The sequence below is a fragment of the Phodopus roborovskii genome, unplaced genomic scaffold, assembly GCF_943737965.1.
Source record: "Phodopus roborovskii unplaced genomic scaffold, PHOROB, whole genome shotgun sequence".
Classification (NCBI taxonomy): domain Eukaryota; kingdom Metazoa; phylum Chordata; class Mammalia; order Rodentia; family Cricetidae; genus Phodopus; species Phodopus roborovskii.
In genome coordinates, this window is record NW_026126541.1 from 32,442,303 (window position 1) to 32,462,517 (window position 20,215).

Below are 20,215 nucleotides of genomic sequence, written 5' to 3' on the forward strand. Positions count from 1 at the left end.
CATCAGTCAGAGGCCACACCCAGCTCCTTGCAGTGTGACTCTTCTTAGCACGAACTCCTATTTCCTCAAAACCTCCAAGCAGGGAAGGGTGGGGGTCTCCTCAGAACGCAAGCATCTCAGTTAGATGTAATATGATCACAAAATGGCATCCTATTGCTGTAGTCTGATGGTAGTAGCAGGCCCCAGGGCCCAACTGGGTAAGCACATTGCATCGTGGGTGGCAATACCTAGAGTCCTGGTAATGTGGCTGCAACATTGATGTTTTGAAATTTTACAGTATGCATAGAGCTTCTCTAACAATGTATTACACACACACACACACACACACACACACACACACACTCACTAACTTTAAAAAGAGCAGGCCAAACAGGTGTATTCCTGTAATCCCAGCACTTAGAAGGTCGATGCAGGGTAAAGAGTTCAAGACCAACCTGAGCTACATGGGACACTGTCCCAAAACAAACAAACAAACAAACAAACTCAACAGGATACTTTAAGACTAACAGGAAACATTGTTCATAAATGACTCTACATTGGGTCAATTTCTCTGCTAGAATAATTGAAATAAAAATTGATGGCATGTATCTATGGCCCTTCGCACTCAGAAATGAGACAGAATCTCTGAGCGAATGAATTCAAGTATCCTGTTGGGTTTGTTTGTTTTCTGTCTAGTATTTTCCAGAAGGTAAACTGCTTCCCTCCTGTGGCATGCATAGTGTGTCGGTGTGGTCATCATTGCTCTCTCTCCCTCCATGTCTGTTCTGTTTCATTCCTCTCATTCCACTGCCCAGGGCACTCGATGATCTAGGATTACAAGTACTTTATAGCATTTAACATCTACACTGCAGCCATCTGACTTTCCTTTTGTGTGTGTGTGTGTGTGTGTGTGTGTGTGTGTGTGTGCATGTTCATGTGTGTACAGGTGTGTATGTGTACATATGTGTGCAGAAGCCAGGGGACAGCCTAGGCTTTTGTTCAGGCTTTATGTACTTGTTTTGTGAGATAAGGTCATACGTTGGCCTGGAACTCCCCACCTAAACTAGGCTGGCTGGCCAGTGAACTCCCCTCTCCCCCAGCCCCAGGCTGGGATTATTAATCCCACTTGCTACTATACCTGCCTGACCTTTAAAATGTGAGTCCTAGGGACCAAATCTAGATCCTCACACAAGTGCAATGCTCACAAGTCAGGCACCCTTCTCATGATCGACATTCACCAGGTGTAGAAGCTAAAGCTTAACAAGTCGCAGGTGGAGAATGTGGCAAACACTGGGTCATTCTGTCCAGTCCAACAGCCCATGATTTCTCCCTATAGCATGGTGACACTTGTTCTCCATGACATCCCTGGGTTGGTTGAGAGATGAGAGAAGGTAGGAGGATTACATCCTTGGAAGTGTCATATGGAAGAGGCTGCAGTATCCTATTCGGACACTAGGTGGCAGAGGACCACTGGGCTCCACAGACCCAGTCTGGCTCGTGGGTTTTGCTTCCTGACAGCTGTAGTTAGCCGAAGGTTGTTATGTCCGGCTGTAAATCTTTAACTTGGATGTGAAGAAAAGGCTAGGCTTAACTATTAAATAGTTAACCCGAGTTGTAAAGGTTCCTTACGTTACTCTTTTACACAGTGTAGCCAAATACAGAAACTACTTAAGGAGCAAGGATTCATTTTTTGGCTCATAGTTTGAGCCAAATGGTTTACATCCTTTATGGCAGGAAATGTGGGCAGCGTTCATGGTGTTTGTGGTGCCAGGTGTCTGTGGCTGGGACTCCTTACATCTTGGTATACCTGGAAGCAGGGAGCTTAGGCCGGGAACCATACCAGGCCAACCCGGAAGGTGGCCCTCTAGTGGCCAGCTTCCTGAGGCTTCGCCCTTGCAAGGCTCACCCTTCTGAAGCAGCTCCATGCTGGGGACCAGGTGCCCCCAATGCCAGCGTGTGGAAGACTTTCTCACTCAAGCATAACAATCCTTCGGGGCACAAAGGCAGAATTAAAGTCTGAAAAGCCATGGAAATGAGAAAAGAGCCGTGATCCATCTTCAATACTGCAAAACTCCATTTAAATCCCTCCTTTAAGAAGAGAGCTTAAATCAAACCCTTATGATATTTCCACTTACATTTAATGATAAATTTCATGTAACTCCCATTACTTTTTTTTTAAGAAACAAGAGCCGCTTAAGTGCTGCCCCCCCCCTTAGTTTTCCTGAAGGCAAATGCTTTGCTTCTACCTATGGAAAGAAAAGTACTTACTCTCACTTCATAGGAGAGGAGCTGAGTTCTACGGTGTTTTGATAAGGCTAAGACTTAAAATCAAGTTGAATTGAATGGCTACAATTATTGGCAGAAACAGGCTCATTCTGTGAGTTTGCTTGCAAGCTAGGAGCTTGGTCTACTTCCTTCCAGAAAGCCCTGTTGTAAAACTCTATTATAAGACAAATTGGGAACATCCAGTAGCCTAGCAGGGACTCTGCCTTTTCCAGAGTGGCCTGGCAAATGTTTTAAAACATGATGAGTCCCTACCTTTAACTGTGTGGAATCCAAAGCATTCTACTTTGAATGGCATGACAGCTGGTTATTTTAGTATTAGGAAATACTACAGAACTATCCAATCTCAGGATTTTGACCTAATGAGAAATGAGAGTGGGAGCCATTATCCACAGGACGGGAAGAGAGACCCCTGGTCCACAGCCATTCCTTCCTGCCTCACGGCTTGGAATCCTCATGTAGGACAGTATGATTAAAGTGGATTCACCCTCCAAATGGATGCATATACTAGGCTCAATCCAGGTCAATCCTGGTAGTCCATTAGCACTATGACTGACACATTAAGATATCCGTTAGTATGACCAGACCCCCACTGAGGGATGTGATCCAGTTCTTTGCAAAGGAGGCTAGCACCCATGTTCAAAATGAGAGAACTCCGGGACCTTGTATCTCTGTTGAACTCACTGAAAAGTTCTTAGCAATAGATGGAGCAACACTACAGCTGAGGGGCAGAACCTCCTGTGGCAATTGGTCTGGCACACCAGGGAGGTGGGAGGAACTTGATGGGACTTAGGCCTCACTTCAGAGGAAACCTCATGTCTTCTTGGGAGGAACTGAGCCGAGCCTTGATAGCTTTAAGAGGGAGGGAGAAAAGGGGCCACATTAGAGAGGCCAATAGAGACCAATTTGGACATCTTCAGACAACCCAGAAGAGAAACTGTGATGCTCCTACCCGAGGAAGCAGCTGTGGGAGAAAGGAGGAGAAACTGGTCGGTGTCAGGCAGCTAGCTTGGTGGTGGGGTGTGGGGAGGTAGCATGTGGCACCATTAACACAATGATGAGCCTGTTGGGAGGCAGTGATCACTACCAGCTTCTGTCTTGGTTAAGAGCATCGTTTCAGGAGGGATGCTGAAATGCACAGGTTTGAGTCCTGAACATTCTAGAATGCCCGAGTGTGGTGAGGCTGCAGAACACAGGTAAGGTCTGCTGAGGCCCAGGGTGGGCTGCCTGCCAGAGGCCTCTGAGGGCTCTCCTCCCTGTACTCCCCAGATAGCCTAGAGCAACCTTCGGGTCACAACCCTAAGACTATAGGAAAACAGGTATTTACATTGTGATCCGTAACAGCAGCAAAACTAAGCTATGAAGTAGCAACAATAGTGCAGTGGGTGGCCCAGCCATTATCCCTGTTTGTGGGGTACCCAAGAATGGTCTTGCTTTTAATTGAGTACCTCTGTTCTCCTAGGGAAATGCTAGTGAGGGAAAGAAGAGAAAGGCAGCCCAAACTGAAGAGAAAAATGAGGTTCCCCTCAGCAAAACTGCCAGCATTCCCATGGTGCTTGTGTGGGTTACAGAGTGTCTCCTTTGGCACAGGCTTCATTGACTTCCCAGCTGTGACAGGCTCAGAGATCGCAGCTGCAGATTCTCTTTGTCTTCCCTTCTAGTAGTTTCTTCATGGTCAGCAGGTCATATGACCTGAACATAAGTAGGATAGGGTTGTTGGCTGTGTGTGTGTGACTGTATGGAATCTATATATCACGGGAAGGGTGCTATGCCCTGCGAGTATTGCTGGCTTCCTGTGAGAATGGATTCTTTGTGGTCCTAACTTGGGCAAAGGTAGATTGTCAGGCTTCAGGGTCTCAGGGTAGTCCATTGTGAACTCTGGGCAAGAGGGATGTGAGAGCTAATTTAGTGGGTGAGCTTGGGTAAGAATGCCCATCTAAAGCCAGGCAGTGGTTGGTGGTGCACACCTTTAATCCTAGCACTTGGGAGACAGAGGCAGGCAGATCTCTGAGTACAAATCCTGCCTGCTCTACAGCGCAAGTTCCAGGACAGCTAGGGCTACAAAGAGAAACCCTGTCTCAAAAAACAGACAAAAAAAAAAAAAAACAAAACAACAACAACAACAACAACAAAAAAACCAAAAACGAACAAACTAACAAAAAAACACTCACCCAACTAATGAGCTATAATCTCTGGGTGTGTCTGTGGGGGGTCTCCATAAGAGAAAAAAAGACATTCAGCATCCCATCTATAGTTTGGCTCCAACAGGGCAAAGACTTGGAAGGGCAAGCTCTCCCGCCTCTACCAGGTCGCTATCCTCTGCTGCAATCAGACAGTGGCTCCCTGGGCTGCAGGCTTTTGACTTTGGACTACAACCACATCACTGGCTTTCCTGGGCCCATTGTAGGGGTTGTTGGCTTCAAGACTCTCACAGCTCAGTCCCTTGTATACCACTATCTCAGTGTCTGTGCATTCTGTTGACTGTTTCTCAGGTGGTCCCTGGCTGAATCACAAGGGTCTTGCAGGGAAGGCTGTGTCCACAACTGAGCATGGGCGGTATTTCACGGAGAATGGGTCAGGAGCAGTAGATGCCAGTCTGCGGCAGGAAAAACAGTATTCTGACCCTGTCTGCTGCCCATTACCGTCCAATCACTACCTCACTTTGTGCTTTGGATCACCCTCCCTCCCTCCCTCCCTCCCTCCCTCCCTTCTTTCTTTCCTTCCTTCTTTCTCCCTTCTCTTCAATCCTTCCTTCCCTCCCTCCCTCCTTTCCTTCCTCCCTCCTCCTACTTTTTCTGTTGTTATGATCTCCCTATGCAGCCTGGCTGATCTGGAACTCACTGTGTAGACCAGGCTGTCCTCCAGCTAGCAATGATCTTCCTGCCCCCATCTTCCTGGGATCACAGGCATGTGATATGACTGCAGTTAATCCTGATTTCTGAGGCAGAAGACCCGCCTTAACCCTGGCAGGCCTGAAAGGTTGAGGAGAAAAATCTTATAGCAAGTAGGCACGTGAGTTAGCCAGGCATTTGAGCCCTGCCTGGCACTCAGACTTTCCCAAGGGAAACAGAAACAGCGAGCGAGCTTGTGAAAGGCATCTTGAGGGACTTATCAGGGCCATAGCCTGAGAGGTACAGAGGCAGGTAAATAAATTCTGTTTACCTGATCAACTGATATCCTTAGATTTGGTTCCTAAAATTACAACCCAGAGTACTGGGCAGCCACGCTTCAAGGACACAGAGTCCCTGAGAATGCAGACTTTCTAATAATATCTTTTTTCCCCAGAGCTGGGAAATTAAGTGCCTTGTTTGTTCTGTTGGGGACAGCAAACTCCCTCCTTTTATCCCAAGGGTGGGAGTGATAGCCTCATTGCTTGCTGGCTTAAGGATAATAGGCTTAAAGAAAGCAGCTATGGATCCTTTGGCTTTTGTTCTAGAAGTTTCTGTCTCAATAGTTAGAAAGTCTCATGACCTAACTATAATTAGGGCAGAGTTCTTGGAACTAATGTTGTACTTTGCACATTGCTGGCCAGTCTCCGGCTTATAGTCATTGTAACTGGCTGGAGGTGAGACTCGAGGGTGAATGGAATTCTGGATAATTGTTCTGTGAGAGCCAGGGCAAGCCCAGAATCAGACTTGGTGTCACCAGTTTAGTAGGTTCTAGAATGTATCAGGGAAGTCATGTGAGGTTAGAGGACTTTATTGTCCATTAGTCCTTTGTCCTTTACAGTCAGAGCAGGTTTGTTTCCCAAGTCCATGAGGTCACAGCACCACGACATTTGCGAAGGTCAGGTACAGCTCAGCTTGCAGTCTTTTTCTGGCCACGGGGTTGGGGAAGATAAAAGGCACAAGGGTTGATATTTCCTGTCTGGAATCTTACAGAAGGGGAAAAGTCATGGCACACAGCTGCCTCCAAGGTCTATGGCAAGGAGAAAATGGACTGGCATATATAAGACACTCATCAGCAGGGTCTATATAGAGTTGAACATTAAAGATCCTTTGTCATCTTCACCACTGAAATGAGAAGACTGTGAGTAAATGGTGTCACACAAGATTGCTTCTAGTGGTGACAGAAACTCGTGGCCCAGGAGGCAGAAGGCCTAACCTCTCTGACCAGGCTTTCTGAGGAGTCATGGGAGTATCTCAGTGTCAGTCATTTCACTTAAAATACAGCAACAATACAGCAACAATACAACCAACCAGTGATGGCATCCCATGCGCTCATCTGCAGGTGGCTCTACGAGCAAGATGGGCACAAATGCACAGTGGATGTTTTGGCTAGGTTCTAATATGAATGAGCCTTCAAAACACATCAAGTTAAACAAAGCAGCTACGAATGACAGCTGTCACACGACTCCACTTACCTGAGGCGCCTCAGACAGGAAGAAGCACAGAAAGAAAGCAGGGGTCACTTTTGCTTAATGTTTGTAGTTTCTGTCTGTCTTTTCTTTTTTATTAGGTGATGACAAAATTCTGGAAATAGAGATGATGGTGGCTACAGGACACTGAATAGCCGTAATGTCATTGAATCAATATTCTTTTTGCCATTTTTTTTTTTTTACTGAGCTATACATTTCCCTCCATTCCCATTCCCTCCTCCCCTCTCCCATTCCACCTTCCTTCCCCTCTGCCCCCCACACTCCCGATTTACTCAGGAGATCTTGTCTATTTCCCCCTCCTAGGCAGATCCATGTATGTCTCTCTTAGGGTCCTAGGTTCTCTGGGGTTGTGGCCTGTAGTCTGGTTGTCCTTTGTCTTATGTCTAATATCTACTTATAAGTGAGTACATATTTGTTTTTTTTTTCTGGGTTTCCTCACTCAGGATGGCCTTTTCTAGTTCTGTCCATTTGCCTGCAAATTTCAACATGTCATTGTTTTTTGACCGCAGAATAGTACTCCATTGTGTAAATGTACCACATTTTCCTTGTCCATTCTTTGGTTGAGTGGCACCTAGGTTGAATCCAGGTTCTGTCTGTTATCGAATCGATATTTTAAATGGTTAACATGGCAAACTTTGTGCTGTGTATATTTTCATTACAAAAACAACAATAAAAAAGCAGACAGAGACCGGATGCAGCTCATTGGTAGATCATTTATTTGCCCAGCAGCAGTGAGTTCTGGGTTCAGCCTCCAGTACTATAGCAGTAATAGAAAAGCAAGTAACGAAAATGCCAATAGGGTTTCCAGGAAAAGTCATGAGGTGGAGCACTACCCCACAAATCCCACCCAGCTGGGCTGCAAACACGGCTGTGCCTCGTGCCCATTGTTTCCTTCCTGACACGGCTCAGGACAAACTCCCCAGCCCTGTGTTCTGTTCCCACGGCACTTCTGCCAGTCCTGGAACTTGGCCTTCCTTCTGCATGCCTTGGTCCCTCAGTGGGCAGGAACTGTACCTCTTCCTACTTTGGTGTCCCTCCCCACCCACATGTCTGTGACCAAAAGGAGTCCAGATGGGCCCTTCTAGATGATTCCATCCTTTGTTCCCTGCCAGGAGCAGCTGTGGACAGTTGTGTTCTCTATCTGGCTTTGCAAACATTTATTTTTTTTATGCTATTCACTGTACTTCGTGGCTCATAACACATATACAGGTAAATCTTCACAAGGTGATACTATTCCTCTATGCAGCGTGACCCAAGATTGCAGATGCGATCTGGTTTTATGAACCATACATCCCGTTTGAGAAGCTTACTAGGAGGGTGGCTAGAGCATGGGTGTGTGCACAGCTGGCCACTAGGGGGAGCTGATGGGTCAGGACTCACTAAGGACCAAATTGTTCTGGCAAGGTTTTGAAGTATGGCAGTCTCAGTGACTGGCTGGAACTTTAGGACACTCAGCTTCTCATGCCCCTTGACAAATCCCCTTCTAGAGGAACCATGGTGATGACTCAGTTTATCTATGGAACAACTGTCTACTTGTTGATTTAACCTGTTAAGCATTTTCTTGACTTAATGTCTTCTGGGGCTTGTTTTATTGTATTGTCTCAGTACACGCCTCTCTTCTTGCCTGAGAAGGGTGTCCTTCAACCTCCACCTCGACAGGGGGGCAACCAAAGGCAACATAAATGTTTGGGGAGCCTCTTGGATAACCCCGAGCAGCAACTCGAGGGCTTCTTGCGCCTGGAGTTGGAGTTAGATAGTTAACGTCACTTGGCAGAGTGTTGTCAGCCCCAGATGGGCAAATTTCATATGAACTACACACATGTATGTGATACACAGACTTACATGAATCATAGGTATTCTTAGTGTCTTTGTTAGGGTTTTAATTGCTGTGAAGAGACACCATGACCACAGCAACTCTTATAAAGGAAAACATTTATTAGGGTGGCTATTACAGTTTCAGAGGTTCAGTCCGTTACCATCACGGTGGGACATGGTGGCATGCAGGCAGACAAGGTGCTGGTGAAGGAGCTGAGAGTGGAGAAGGAGCTACATCTTGATCTGGCAGGCGGTCTTCTCTGCTAGGTCCTGTCTCTACTGCAGTCTCAACACGCAGGCATGCTAGCATGGTCCGACCTTGCAGCTTCCAAAGAGAGGTCAGACTGCCAGCTATCATGGGGTAAGGGAGATGCATGTCTGTCTTTTCCTAGACAGTCTTACTAATTAAGAATACCTCAGGGAAGTTTCATGGGCAAGAATGCAGAATCTGTTTTGGACCCTTTCCTATTGGCCCCAAGAAGCAGCCACGGCTTGCAGTGAGAATAATTCCTAGCTGAGAGCTGAGGGGACCCTGATGTACCTCCTGCCTCTGTGATTCTGTCAGAGGCTGTGGCAGTCAAATTTCCCCAAGCTTAATGTTGTCAGCTCCTCAAAGAGAATGTGCTAGAAAAATCTAGTTCTCCCTTCTGTGTTCTTTACCTCAAAGTATCATTGGGAACTGACACTCAAGACTCTATGATGATGTATTTCTCTCGGTTCAGGTTGCCACAAGTTTCTAAGGGGCTGCTGTTCCGATCTTATATTCACGCTCAGCACAGCTCATCTCCAGCTGGGTTTCCCTGATGGCTCTAAGCATGGTGTGGCTGCAAACGTGTATCAGACCTCCATGGACAAAGCTTTGCCAGAGCCAGTCAGTCTCATGGGTGGACCAGATGTGCCGTCACCATCCTTCCCCAGAGGTTCCTAAGAAGGCTAATAGAAGCATGTCTTCTGAGAAATCCCAGAGTCCTGCAGAAGTAGTATTAGGGGATGATCCCATTATGATAGCTTTCTTTCACTTCATGACACTAATTGATGGTAGTGAGATAGTCCTTCTGTGGCACTGACCACGCCCATTGGGGGGTGGAGCCATGGGCAGAAGTGACCTGTGGAAGGAGGTCGGAGAGAGAGCCGGGGGAAAAAGCTCTCTTGCTGGCGTGACTCGGACAGGAGAGCATCGGGTGGAATTTCCTGGTGTTCATCTGTCTAGGTTGTAAGTTATTTCTCCCTGAATAAACATATATTCAGCCTATTTGTTTATCCTGATCCTTATTTAACCACGATAATTGATCCTTTACTTCTTTCTAGCTATAAACACTCTGGCACATGACCTACAGTTCCCTGTCACTAAAGAATCTGTTTTTAATTCTCAAGGATCTGGGCTGGTCTTCTGACTTGTGTAAGACTACACACACAATGCCACAGAAATGATGGGATGTCAGATTGAGTCCAAGTCTCCAGAATACTGTCCCCTCATTTCTTGCATGTTTGAAAGGTCATGAGAACACGTGTAGGCAGCTGAGCTGGAGGCTGTAATCATGTGAACAAAGTCAAGTCCTCTGTGCTGCCTGACCAGAGTAGCTACATCTGAGGAAAGTTGTGAGAATGGCTAAGTAAGGTCAGGAGAGCCCCATCACTGAGCACCTTGACATGTGAGCGGAGAATGCCTACCATGATATGCTACCCAGGCTTTGGGTCTTCTGGTTATATATATAATATTAATGTGGGCAAAGGTGGTGGGATGTTATGATCGCATTCTGATGCTCCCAAGACTGATAATAAAATTTGCTTTGAGTCAGAGGGCAGAACTAACTACTCTGGCTAAAACTAGCCATAGAGCTTTTGAGAGACCCTGAAAGTAGTAGGGTGGGGTTTGGAGAAAGTCTTGAACCTTTTGGATCAAAGGAGAGAGGGAGAGGGAGAGAGAGGAGATCATTGATCACTTCTCTGATCATTCAGGCTCTTACCCTGTATCTGACTCCCCAGTTTCTATTGATAAAGAATAATTAGGTAAGTGGTCCACTGGACAGGCTCTCCGAAGAGTTACTAGGAACAACAGCTTTCTCCCCTAAAGCAGGCTCCTGTACACTGCTCTTCTCTTGCACTGATCCAAGCTGAGTTTCTTCCATGGGGTTTCAACTCTGTCTCAGTAGGAACAGAATAAGTAGGTAATCATGAGGTGAAAGGCATTCTTGTGAGCCAAAGCCCACAAACACGACTCCTTGTATTTGCAAAATTTTAGATAACACTCTTGTTACCCAGCTAGGTCAGGTCATTGCATGGGTTAGTGTTCATCAAGCTCGCATTCTCCAAGTGCGGTTCGTGAACGTACAGAGAGTTGAAAGGTTATTGCTGAGTAAAGGCAGTGATTTGCTTTCCTAATATTAATATGGATTAGAAGCATAGAAAAATATGATAGAACATTTTATTTTTTATTATTTTTTATATTCCAACCCCAGTTCCCCCTGCCTCCTCTCCTCCTGTTCCCCCTACTTACTCCCCATCTGCTCCTTAGAGATGGTAAGACCTCCCCTAGGAAGTCTACTAAGTCTGTGTCATCTCATTGAGTCAAGACCAAGGCACCGCCCCACCCACACCCCTGTGTCTAGGCTGAGCAAGTTATCTCTCCATATAGAATGGGCTCCACTAAGTCAGTTTGTGCATTAGTGTTAGATCTTGGACCCACTGCCAGTGGCCTCATATATTGTCCCAGTCACACCATTGTCACCTATATTAAGGGAGTCTAGTTTAGTCTGACGCAGGTTTCCCATTTATCAGACTGGATTCAGTGATCTCTCACTAGCTCAGGTCAGCTGATTCTGTGGGTTTCCCCATCATGGTCTTGAGTCCTTTGTTCATATTTTCATTCCTCCCTCACTTCAATTGTACTCCAGGAGTTTGGCCCATTGGTTAGTTGTGGATTTCTACACCGGCTTCCATCTGTTTCTAGAAGAGGGTTCTATCTTCTCTAGGTTTGTGGCTTGTAGGCTGAGTATATTTTGCTTTATGGACAGAACACATTTTTTGAATCCAAGATCCAGTGCTCCGTCAACCGTAGGCTTATTGTTCTCTTTAGCTGAACTATCTAAACTTTGACACATAGAAATAAATCCAATCTCTACCTTTTAAAATATTTTACACACTAGACTTGGTCACCCACACCTACAATCCTAGCACTCAGGAGGCTGAAGCAGGAGGGTTAGTATGAGTTTGAAGCTAGCCTGCAATGCATGGTATGTATCAAGTGGTCATTCAGGTCTACACAACAGGATTCTGTCTCAAAACACACACACACACACACACCTCAAACACAACCAAAACCCAAACCCAAACCTGAATGGACAAAGCCAGCAAAGCGGAAACAATCAAAACTCATAAAGACCAGGGTCAGGAGTTTGTAAGACTGTCCCGTTGGTGGCTGTGGTGGTGCACACCTTTAATCCCACCTCTGGGGAGGGAGGCAGAAACAGGCAAATATCTGAATTCAAGGCCAGCCTGGTCTATATACAGAGTGAGTTCCAGGACAAAGCTACACAGAGATACCTTGTCTCGGGTGGAAAAAAAGAGTTTGGAAGATAGACTGAGCTTCTGAGTCCTTGATTGTGTGTCTGGCCTTATACCCTGACGGTCATTGAATGGCATACCCTTTACTGGTGTTCCTTTGGTCATCAAGGCCGTCCATCAATCAGTCTCTATGACTGAACTTCCTAGAGTCGAGTCTCGGAGATTAATTTATAGGCAGGAAGGATATAAATGCGTTGGCTCCAGTTTCCCAGCCTAAAACACCCATTTCTTCTGCCTCTTTCTCATCTTCACTCAGTCTCTCAGTCTGCAGCACTGGCATGCCTGTATGCCTCCAGGGCAACGGATACCGTCAGTTACCTCCTGGTCCCGAGGGTTCTGGTACTTTCCCCTCACAGATGTGTCTGTCTCAGCTGCTGGCAGGCATGTCTAGGGTGGCCTCTGTCTTGCTGTGTAAGGACCGTTGTGTGCTTTTGGCCAGTGACAGGATGTGAACAGAGGACGGGTTTTAGGGGCCGCTGCCCGGAGAGCAGCTGTGTGGTTTCGCTGGACCCTCACTGGGACTCCAGAGATCAACTGGGCTCTAAAGGGGCATTCATCAGGGAGGGAGCCAATGCACGGACCCTGAGATGGGCAGCAAGGAGGGGTCTAAGTGAATGTGAGTCATTTTGTTTCTTACAAGATTGCCATGACTTAAGTCATTAACGCTGGACAAGGTCTGAAAGCGAACTGTAGATGAATGCAGGGTTTATAAACAACACAGGCTATGCTGTCTGAGCCACAGAAAAAGAAGGCTTGTTGTAGAAAAAGGCATCTCTTCAGAATTATCTTCCAACTGGGAAACACAAGTTCTACAGGGAACATTGTGACTACGAAGGCTTAGTTTCTGAAACATGCAAAAGAGTCACCCCCAGGTGACAGACACAGACCCCAAGGTGTTCTCTCTGCCCTGCAGGAGTCCTTCCAGACCCTTTCTGCTGAGGTATGGGAAGGTCTACCTACAATGTGTCTTCTACTCACAGTGTGAGTAGAAGGATCAGCAGAGAACTGTGAAGTGCTGATTCCTGGGCCTGTCTTAACCCGTATAATCTGGAACCTTGGGGATGGGTCCATGAACCCACCAGGGGATTCCATGTGCACTAGAGCGGTAAGGGCCTAAGATACAATCTGTCTTACAATCCGGGTGACACAGAAGTGGCCCAGGCATACACTGCACACAGTAGGGGACCCTCTCTCTGAGCAACTAGGATGCTTGTGGGTGCCATTCCTGGGATTCAGAAAATAGTCACTTAAACTTTGGCGTTGTTTGAGGAGTCCCCAGTGATAGTTATCCTGCTGCTCACACCAACCAAGTGTCTTGTTACAGCAGCCAACTTAGGAACCAGCTTTGAGATGAATCTGGAAAACTTTAAGTCATGCTATAGGTCCACTCTCTACCTTTACAAGGGGCTTTTAGAGCTTGCATCTGGAGTTGACACATTGCTTCACCAACGTTGTGTAGGCAGAGCAAATCCCACAGTCAAAGCTGACTTCAGAATACAATGGGAAGTATACTCTATTCTGTTCCAACTGCTAAAAGCACCGGACAATTTGAGAACAGCCCTGCTGGTTCCCAGTGACTGTCCACACTCCTGGCGAGCAGGGCCATCACTAACATTATAGATACACGGGGGGTGGGGAGTGGGGGGTGGGGTAGGGTGTATGGGTAGGGGGGTGGTCAAGAAGTTCAGGTTTGCAGCTGCCTGTCTGCTGCCTCTTTGCTTCCAACCTTTGGATCTAAACATCCATCCCCAGATCTTCTTTGACCAGGCTTTTTTTTTTTCTTCTTTCTTAATTTTATGTACAAAGGTATTTTGTCTGCATGTGTGTCTAGGTGAGGGTGTCAGATCCTCTGGAACTAGAGTTACAGACAGTTGTGAGCTGCCATGTGGGTGCTGGGAATTGAACCTTGGTCCTCTGGAAAGAGCAGCCAGTGCTTTTAACCGCTGAACCATCTCTCCAGTCTTGACCAGGCTTTTAACTAAAAACATCCCGACGCTATTACAGATGCACAAAGTGTGCACAGCACAAGTACACGGCAAAATGAAGAGAACACTGCAGTTGGCACCCAGGTAGGAAGTGGCCTCCACGGAATGCTCTGTGCATAGTGCCTTCCTAGTCCCCACCCCACCCCAGGCATTTCCTCCCCAACAGCAACTCTGTCCTGACTTCCACAGCCTGACTCTTATACTCATTTAATTAGCATTCACCAGTTACACACTGGAATCCCTCAGTCCTGGCAGGTGGTGTTTCAAACCCAAACACAGAGGCTAGTCCTACTGGGCATGCTGTCAGAGATGGGATTTTTCTACCCAGTGCTACTTCAGGCAGGTCTGAGGGTGGATGAGTTGAGTTGCCGAAGCTTTCAAGGACCCACACTAGCTAGTGGCTATGGATACTGTCTTTATTATCTGCTTATAACATACAGCCAGTGTTTCCTAACAAGCCAGATGTCTTGCTGCTTGACACACAAGGAGCAAGTGGTCCTCCCAGCTGGGACCTGGTCTCATGTATTTGGTATTAAGCCATCGGGAATGGCTGAGTAGTTCCTGCCCACTACATCTGGACTTTTCTCCTTGTTTAGCACTCAGCCTCACTCTCCCAGGAGGTTCAAGAACCCATAAACTGGTTTCTTCTGGGATGTGGAGAGGGTGATGGTTTAAACCCTCTCGAGGAAAACTTCTATACTGGTCATGATTTGAAAATAAGGGCCATCCTCTTGCCAATCAGATCACCAAAGGACTTAAAGCAGAGGCAGAGGGATGGCTGGTTTTCCAAATTACCCAAACGTCTTCTAACACCAGACATTCTGTAAAAGAACGAAAAACCAGCACTTAGCCTTCCAACCTTCACACACCAGTTTTTGGGCATAGCTCAGGATGGGGCTCATCATTACCTCTCATCCCCAAGGGTACCACTAGTGACTGCAGTGAGAGGAAGTGGGACCTGGGTAGGTCTGGCCACGGGCTCACCACATCCTTTTGTGGGTGGTAATCATCTCCAACAAAATGCACTCTGAATATATTTTTATATACATGGCTTCTAAATTACAGCCATGTCGAATTCGAATAAGAGCAGAGTAAACTTATGATTAGTAATTTCCTTCTGCCGAATGGAAAATGAAATTGTTTCCTGCCAAGGGCCAGGGCATTAAAAAAAAAAAAAAAAAATGTGCTTTTAGTAAAAGAGAAAGTGGAAAAGTATCACTATTTCAAAACCAAAGGAAAGGTTCATGCCCTTCCTGGGTAACCACACTCCAGCTCCATGAGGAAATAGGGAAGGAAAAGATTAAATTGGGAAAACATACCAAGATCAGCCTGCCTGCCTGCTCAGCCAGTCAGTCATATGCCTTGTAACTAAGCATGGAAAAATGGTATGGTGGTAGTCACAGTTCCCAGCCTACCATGAATGGCTATCCCAGGAAGTTCAGAAATGCCCTTGCACAGGGACAAAGCAACATAGACACTAAGCATAGATGGGCTTCTGGCACAGCAGAGGTACACGGAGTTCCTGGTTTGACAAAGCCTCACCCACCTTGCCTGTCTTCCTTGCAAATACGTCTATGTGGTGTCTCTGGTAATGGTAAGGAATTCTCAGGGACCTAACTCTCACTGACAAGTACATGGGATGCTTGCAGACCAGAGGCACCAGATTCCGGGGGGGGGGGGGGGGGGCAGCATGTTTGGCTTCTAACTGGCTTTCCAGGAAATTCTTACCTGCTCTGTGAATGGAAACTTACACACAAGGGTCTTGACATTTGCAGCCCATCCTGGTCCTCTAGAGCCACTGAGTTTTAAAGAAAAGTGGTTAGCTGCTCATTATTTCCTTTGTCTATAATAGTAGTCTCCATATTACAAAGGCAGGGATAAAAACTCAGAGGTGCTGGAGAGATGGCTCAGTGGTCAGGAGCTCTGGCTGCTCTTCCAGAGGACCCAGGTTCAAGTCCCAGCACCCATATTGCAGTTCATACCTATCTGTAACTCCAGTTCCTGGGGGTCTGACACCCTCACACAGACATACATGCAAGCAAAAACACAAACAAACAAATAACTCCACCAAAGCACATAAAATTAAAAAAAAAAAAAAGCAAAACTCTCAGTATTCAACACATTTTTATATTTTGTACACTTGAGTCAGTAGTGTATTCCAGACAGATTTCTCTAGAAGCAAAATACCTTCCCATAAGGAGAAATTTAGCCACCACATGTCCTAACAATGGTTGGACACACTGTCGGGTAATTTTCTTGATATCAGTGTCTCAAAGTTCCCGCTGTGCTTGTCCTGTTGTCTTAGGGCAAATTCTAGACTTCAGCTGGGATTTCCAGGGCAAAGGTTTCTAGGAAATTGGCAATACCTAAAGGTTTGGTGTCTTCTTACTGGCTCAGAAGATAAAGCTGGCCGTCTCCTCCCTTAGGTTACCCTCACTTAGAGAACGAGCCCAAGCCTCCTTTCCGAGTCCCTTTTCAAAAGCTGTGCCTCCATAAACCACAGCCTTACCAATGGGGTAATCAGGCTTGTGTATACAGTGTGTGGAGATCTGACGATAAAAAGAATTCGAGGTGCCCTGTATTATGAGAGCAAACATGGCCTGAGCCGGTGTGCACTACCCAGAGGTTAAATACACAGTGTGTTAAGACTTCATTCAAAGATAAAAAAGCACTTGTTTTTATCAGAGCACAAGGGTTCATTTCATTTTCTTATTTCCCCCATGCCCCCCCCCCCAACGGGTCAGGGCTGAGGATTGAACTCAGGGCCTTGTGCATGTTAGGTAAACAACAGCACTGCGCTAGACCCTCACTACCCTGGCTCCACATTTATAGTATTAATGCTGTTTTTACCTCTCAGTAAAACAAAATCCCCAGGACCATAAACCCCTGAGGAACAGCTCTTTGCTCAGAAGGCATTTTCGGCCATTAAGGGACAGACAAAGCCCTGATCACTTCCCTTCACAGGCCCCCTCATTCATCCACATTAATTTATTGTACCCATTCTGGTCCATGGGACTCAGGCTTTAATAACTTCCTGAGCCAAAATGTAGTAGGAACCCAGAGCTGCCAGATCTGTATGGGGAGAGAGAGAGAGCAGTTTGGGAGTCACAGTCTCGGCGACCTACAGTTCACAGACGAGGGCAGATTTCTATCCCAGAGGCCCCCGGCCTGCTATAGAGCAGTTGGCTGGCCCAGGCTGACCTGACTTCATCCCAGAACTTCCACGACTCCTCCGGACAGACGTTTCTCTAGAAAACCCAACACTTAAAAACTCTGCCTTGGCTTCCTGGCCCCCTTTTAGCCAACCAACATTCCCAATTTAGTACAGGACTAGCATTCATGCATCTGGAATAATCACCTTGGGGAAGTTGCCTGGCTGATAGTGTCATGTTTAATAAGGTTGTGAATTTCAGTGTTGTGACATGCAACCTGGGGATGTGGTAACTGTCATATCCTTGGAAGACCTGCCCCGCTTGGAGGCTGAGGCCGGTAGACCATGCTCTTGTTCTCCAGCCCAAACCATCCATCAGCATTTGTGGCCACTGCTGTAAGTCATCAGAGCCCGGCAGACAGCTAGCTGTCAGTGATGAATGAGGGACAAGCCGAAGAGCTTAATGAAATTTTATTTTGAAAATATGGCAAGAGTCTAAGGCACTTCAAACATTTAAATACGTATACAGGACCAAAGTGAATGTGACGTGATAGAAATACACAGAGAACTACACTATGTTTCCCCTAGAGGCAAATTTGGAACCCATTCCTTGACCTTATTCAACCTTTATCACCAGATACAGACACAGTTGGGCACCTGTTAAAAATGTCATATTACATGTTTCTTTATGACTCTATTGTGGAATATAAAAGTTGGAAATGCTGTGTCAATTTCATACAGAAGTCTTTTATATAAAAAGCCATATAATACATCCACCTAGATAAACCAGCTGAAAATATTTCTTCTTGTAAGTTTGTATGGTTTGAGAGCCCATCTTCTATTTTTAAGTCAGACAGAGTCATCTCAAGTTTCTTATTTTAAAAGACAAGAGAGAAATGAACAAAAGCATCCTGGAATGGAATACTGGAAGGGCTTCCCAATGGTTCCACAATATTTGTGGAAACTTGAAACAACAATGTTACAGAGAACCTGTCATTTGCTTACATTGTAGAAGTGGCCGGGTCAAGCCAGACTACCGTTCCTTACCACTGTAGCTAAACCGAGCCAATTCAGCAGCCACAGAGCTGGGTCCAAGCCCTCCAAGAGCAGAGGGCTAGAGAGGCCGCCTGAACCTAGCTTTGCCATTTCCCACCAGCTCTGTTTTCCCTGCAAAAGTGTCAGCTTATTCCTTTACACTTCTGTTTGCTGGTCAGCTCAGCATGGTCCATATACATTCAGTATCTGTCACCCCAACAGGATTAGTTAGCAGCTTCATGGTGGCACACACATGGAGGGCTATGTTTACATAGTCAGTCAAAGGAACCTCGGTGAGTGGGACCAGGAGATGTCTTTCTTCCAAGCCTAGGGGTACCCTAGAGACCAGGAAAGGGGGAAAAGTGGAGGTTACTTAATAAGTGACTTCAGAACGCTGGTTCATCACAGCTGACGGCCACCTGTGTGCCTGATCTGGGAGGTCTCTAGCTGAGAATGACAGACAGATGTCCACCCTCAGCAGGCGTGGCTCTAAAGCCAGCCAGGCTTAGCAGGACTTGTCAGCTGTCCGAGCTAGTCACCCTCCCACTCTGAGCAAACTCTGAGATGACGAACAGCCTACTGACTGCTTTAGGAACAGTGTCCGGAACACAATGGCATGTAGCCATGAGCTCAACCTGTGCTGTATGGATCGGCTCCTCATGAGAGCAGCTGTCTCTCAAGGGTGACTGAGGCCCAGCCTTTCCTGGCCTGGCGTAGAAATGACAAAGACTTAAGCTCTGGGCTAAAATTCCCATTTTCAGAATCAACATAAGACCCTTGTGGCCTGTCATTTCCGCTAGGAAAGAGGGCCCGCCAGCCTGTGGATTCCATCCCATTTGTCAATGCCTACTGACCGGAGACTGTGCTTTTGCGAAGTTGACGTGGGCATATAGAAGAAGAGCAATGTCCTTGTGCCCAGCTTCCAGGGCTATGGAGAGAGCGGTGCTGCCATCCTAAAGAGGAAATGGAAACAGCAGGTCAGGTTAAGACTCTCAAATGCTGACAAAGTTCCCCCAAATTTAGTCATCTGTTCAGTCTCTCAGGCAGCATTTCTGGGTCTTTTTTTTTGTGTGTGTGTGTGTGTTGGGTCTTGAAGATTCACATGAGTGACACTAGCCTCTGTCCATAAGAAGCCAAACACAAGGAGAATCATTCATTCACTCCGGCTTTGCCTGTCAGTGCTGGCAAGAGATGTGTGTTCACCAGGGACCTTAAAAATAGAAGGCTGTCCATGAAGAACCCTCTATCCAATTGTCCCACCTGCCAGAAGGAGCTAGGAATAGGAGGGGTAGAAATCTTAGAGGCTTTTCTTACAGTCACAAATGATCAGGCGAGATCTAGGGTGTGTTGTGAACAGGTCTAGCCAGTTGCAAACACCTCAGGCTTCCTCTGGACGAGGAAGCTGTGATCTTGTAGCCTATAGAGCACCTCTACTGAATGCTGGAGGTCACCTCCACACATAAGCACTCCACCCTGGCAGCTTGCATGCATGCATGCATCTTCTGGAAATACCAGGGGGAACATTGCATATGAGATAGAAACATTGTTTTGTTAATTGTTTGGTTTTGATTAAATTGCAGCCCCTGAGCTGGATATGAAGGAACTAAGGCAAAAGACAGCACAGCTTATTTCCTGTCTGGTTTTGAAGTGGGGACTTCTCCTTTGGTCACAGCAACAGGAAACAATTCCCATGTTGAATATTAGCGCCCTCCACATTGCAAATCTGGGGAGCAGCTTTTCTTCCAGAGGTCACATGGAGGTTGGCTTACTTGTTTATGGATAACGAAGTGAGCAATTAGCCGGGGGGCCAGGATTTCTGGTCTCCATACTGTTATAGATTCTTACTACAGAGAGACAACTTTTTAGAAAGAAAGCAATTGAAGAAACTCCCAAACACAGGCAATGGAGACTGTAGTGGGGGAAAGGCAAGCTGTAAAACTCTTGAGGGAATTGCGTGTTCTCTGGAGGCGGGAGGGGGTTGCCCTTCTACCCAGTGAAGACCTCCCCTGCTTTGCTTGTTGGAGT

The 20,215-nt window shown here is 46.5% G+C and overlaps 1 protein-coding gene across 3 annotated transcripts in view; it reads right to left on the reverse strand.

Annotated features, from left to right (window-relative positions):
- Nucleotides 1–17,609: 17,609 nt before the first annotated feature.
- The window catches only part of Kank1 (KN motif and ankyrin repeat domains 1), a 115,540-nt gene continuing 112,934 nt past the window's right edge, over nucleotides 17,610–20,215 (reverse strand). For all 3 annotated transcript variants that reach the window (XM_051200109.1, XM_051200110.1, XM_051200108.1), the window contains 2 exons: nucleotides 19,045–19,143; nucleotides 17,610–18,528 (listed from right to left, as the gene is read on the reverse strand). In XM_051200109.1, coding sequence (XP_051056066.1) covers nucleotides 18,466–18,528; nucleotides 19,045–19,143 — 162 coding nt within the window. In that variant the 3' untranslated portion in view covers nucleotides 17,610–18,465. The remainder of the gene's footprint in view (nucleotides 18,529–19,044; nucleotides 19,144–20,215) is intronic.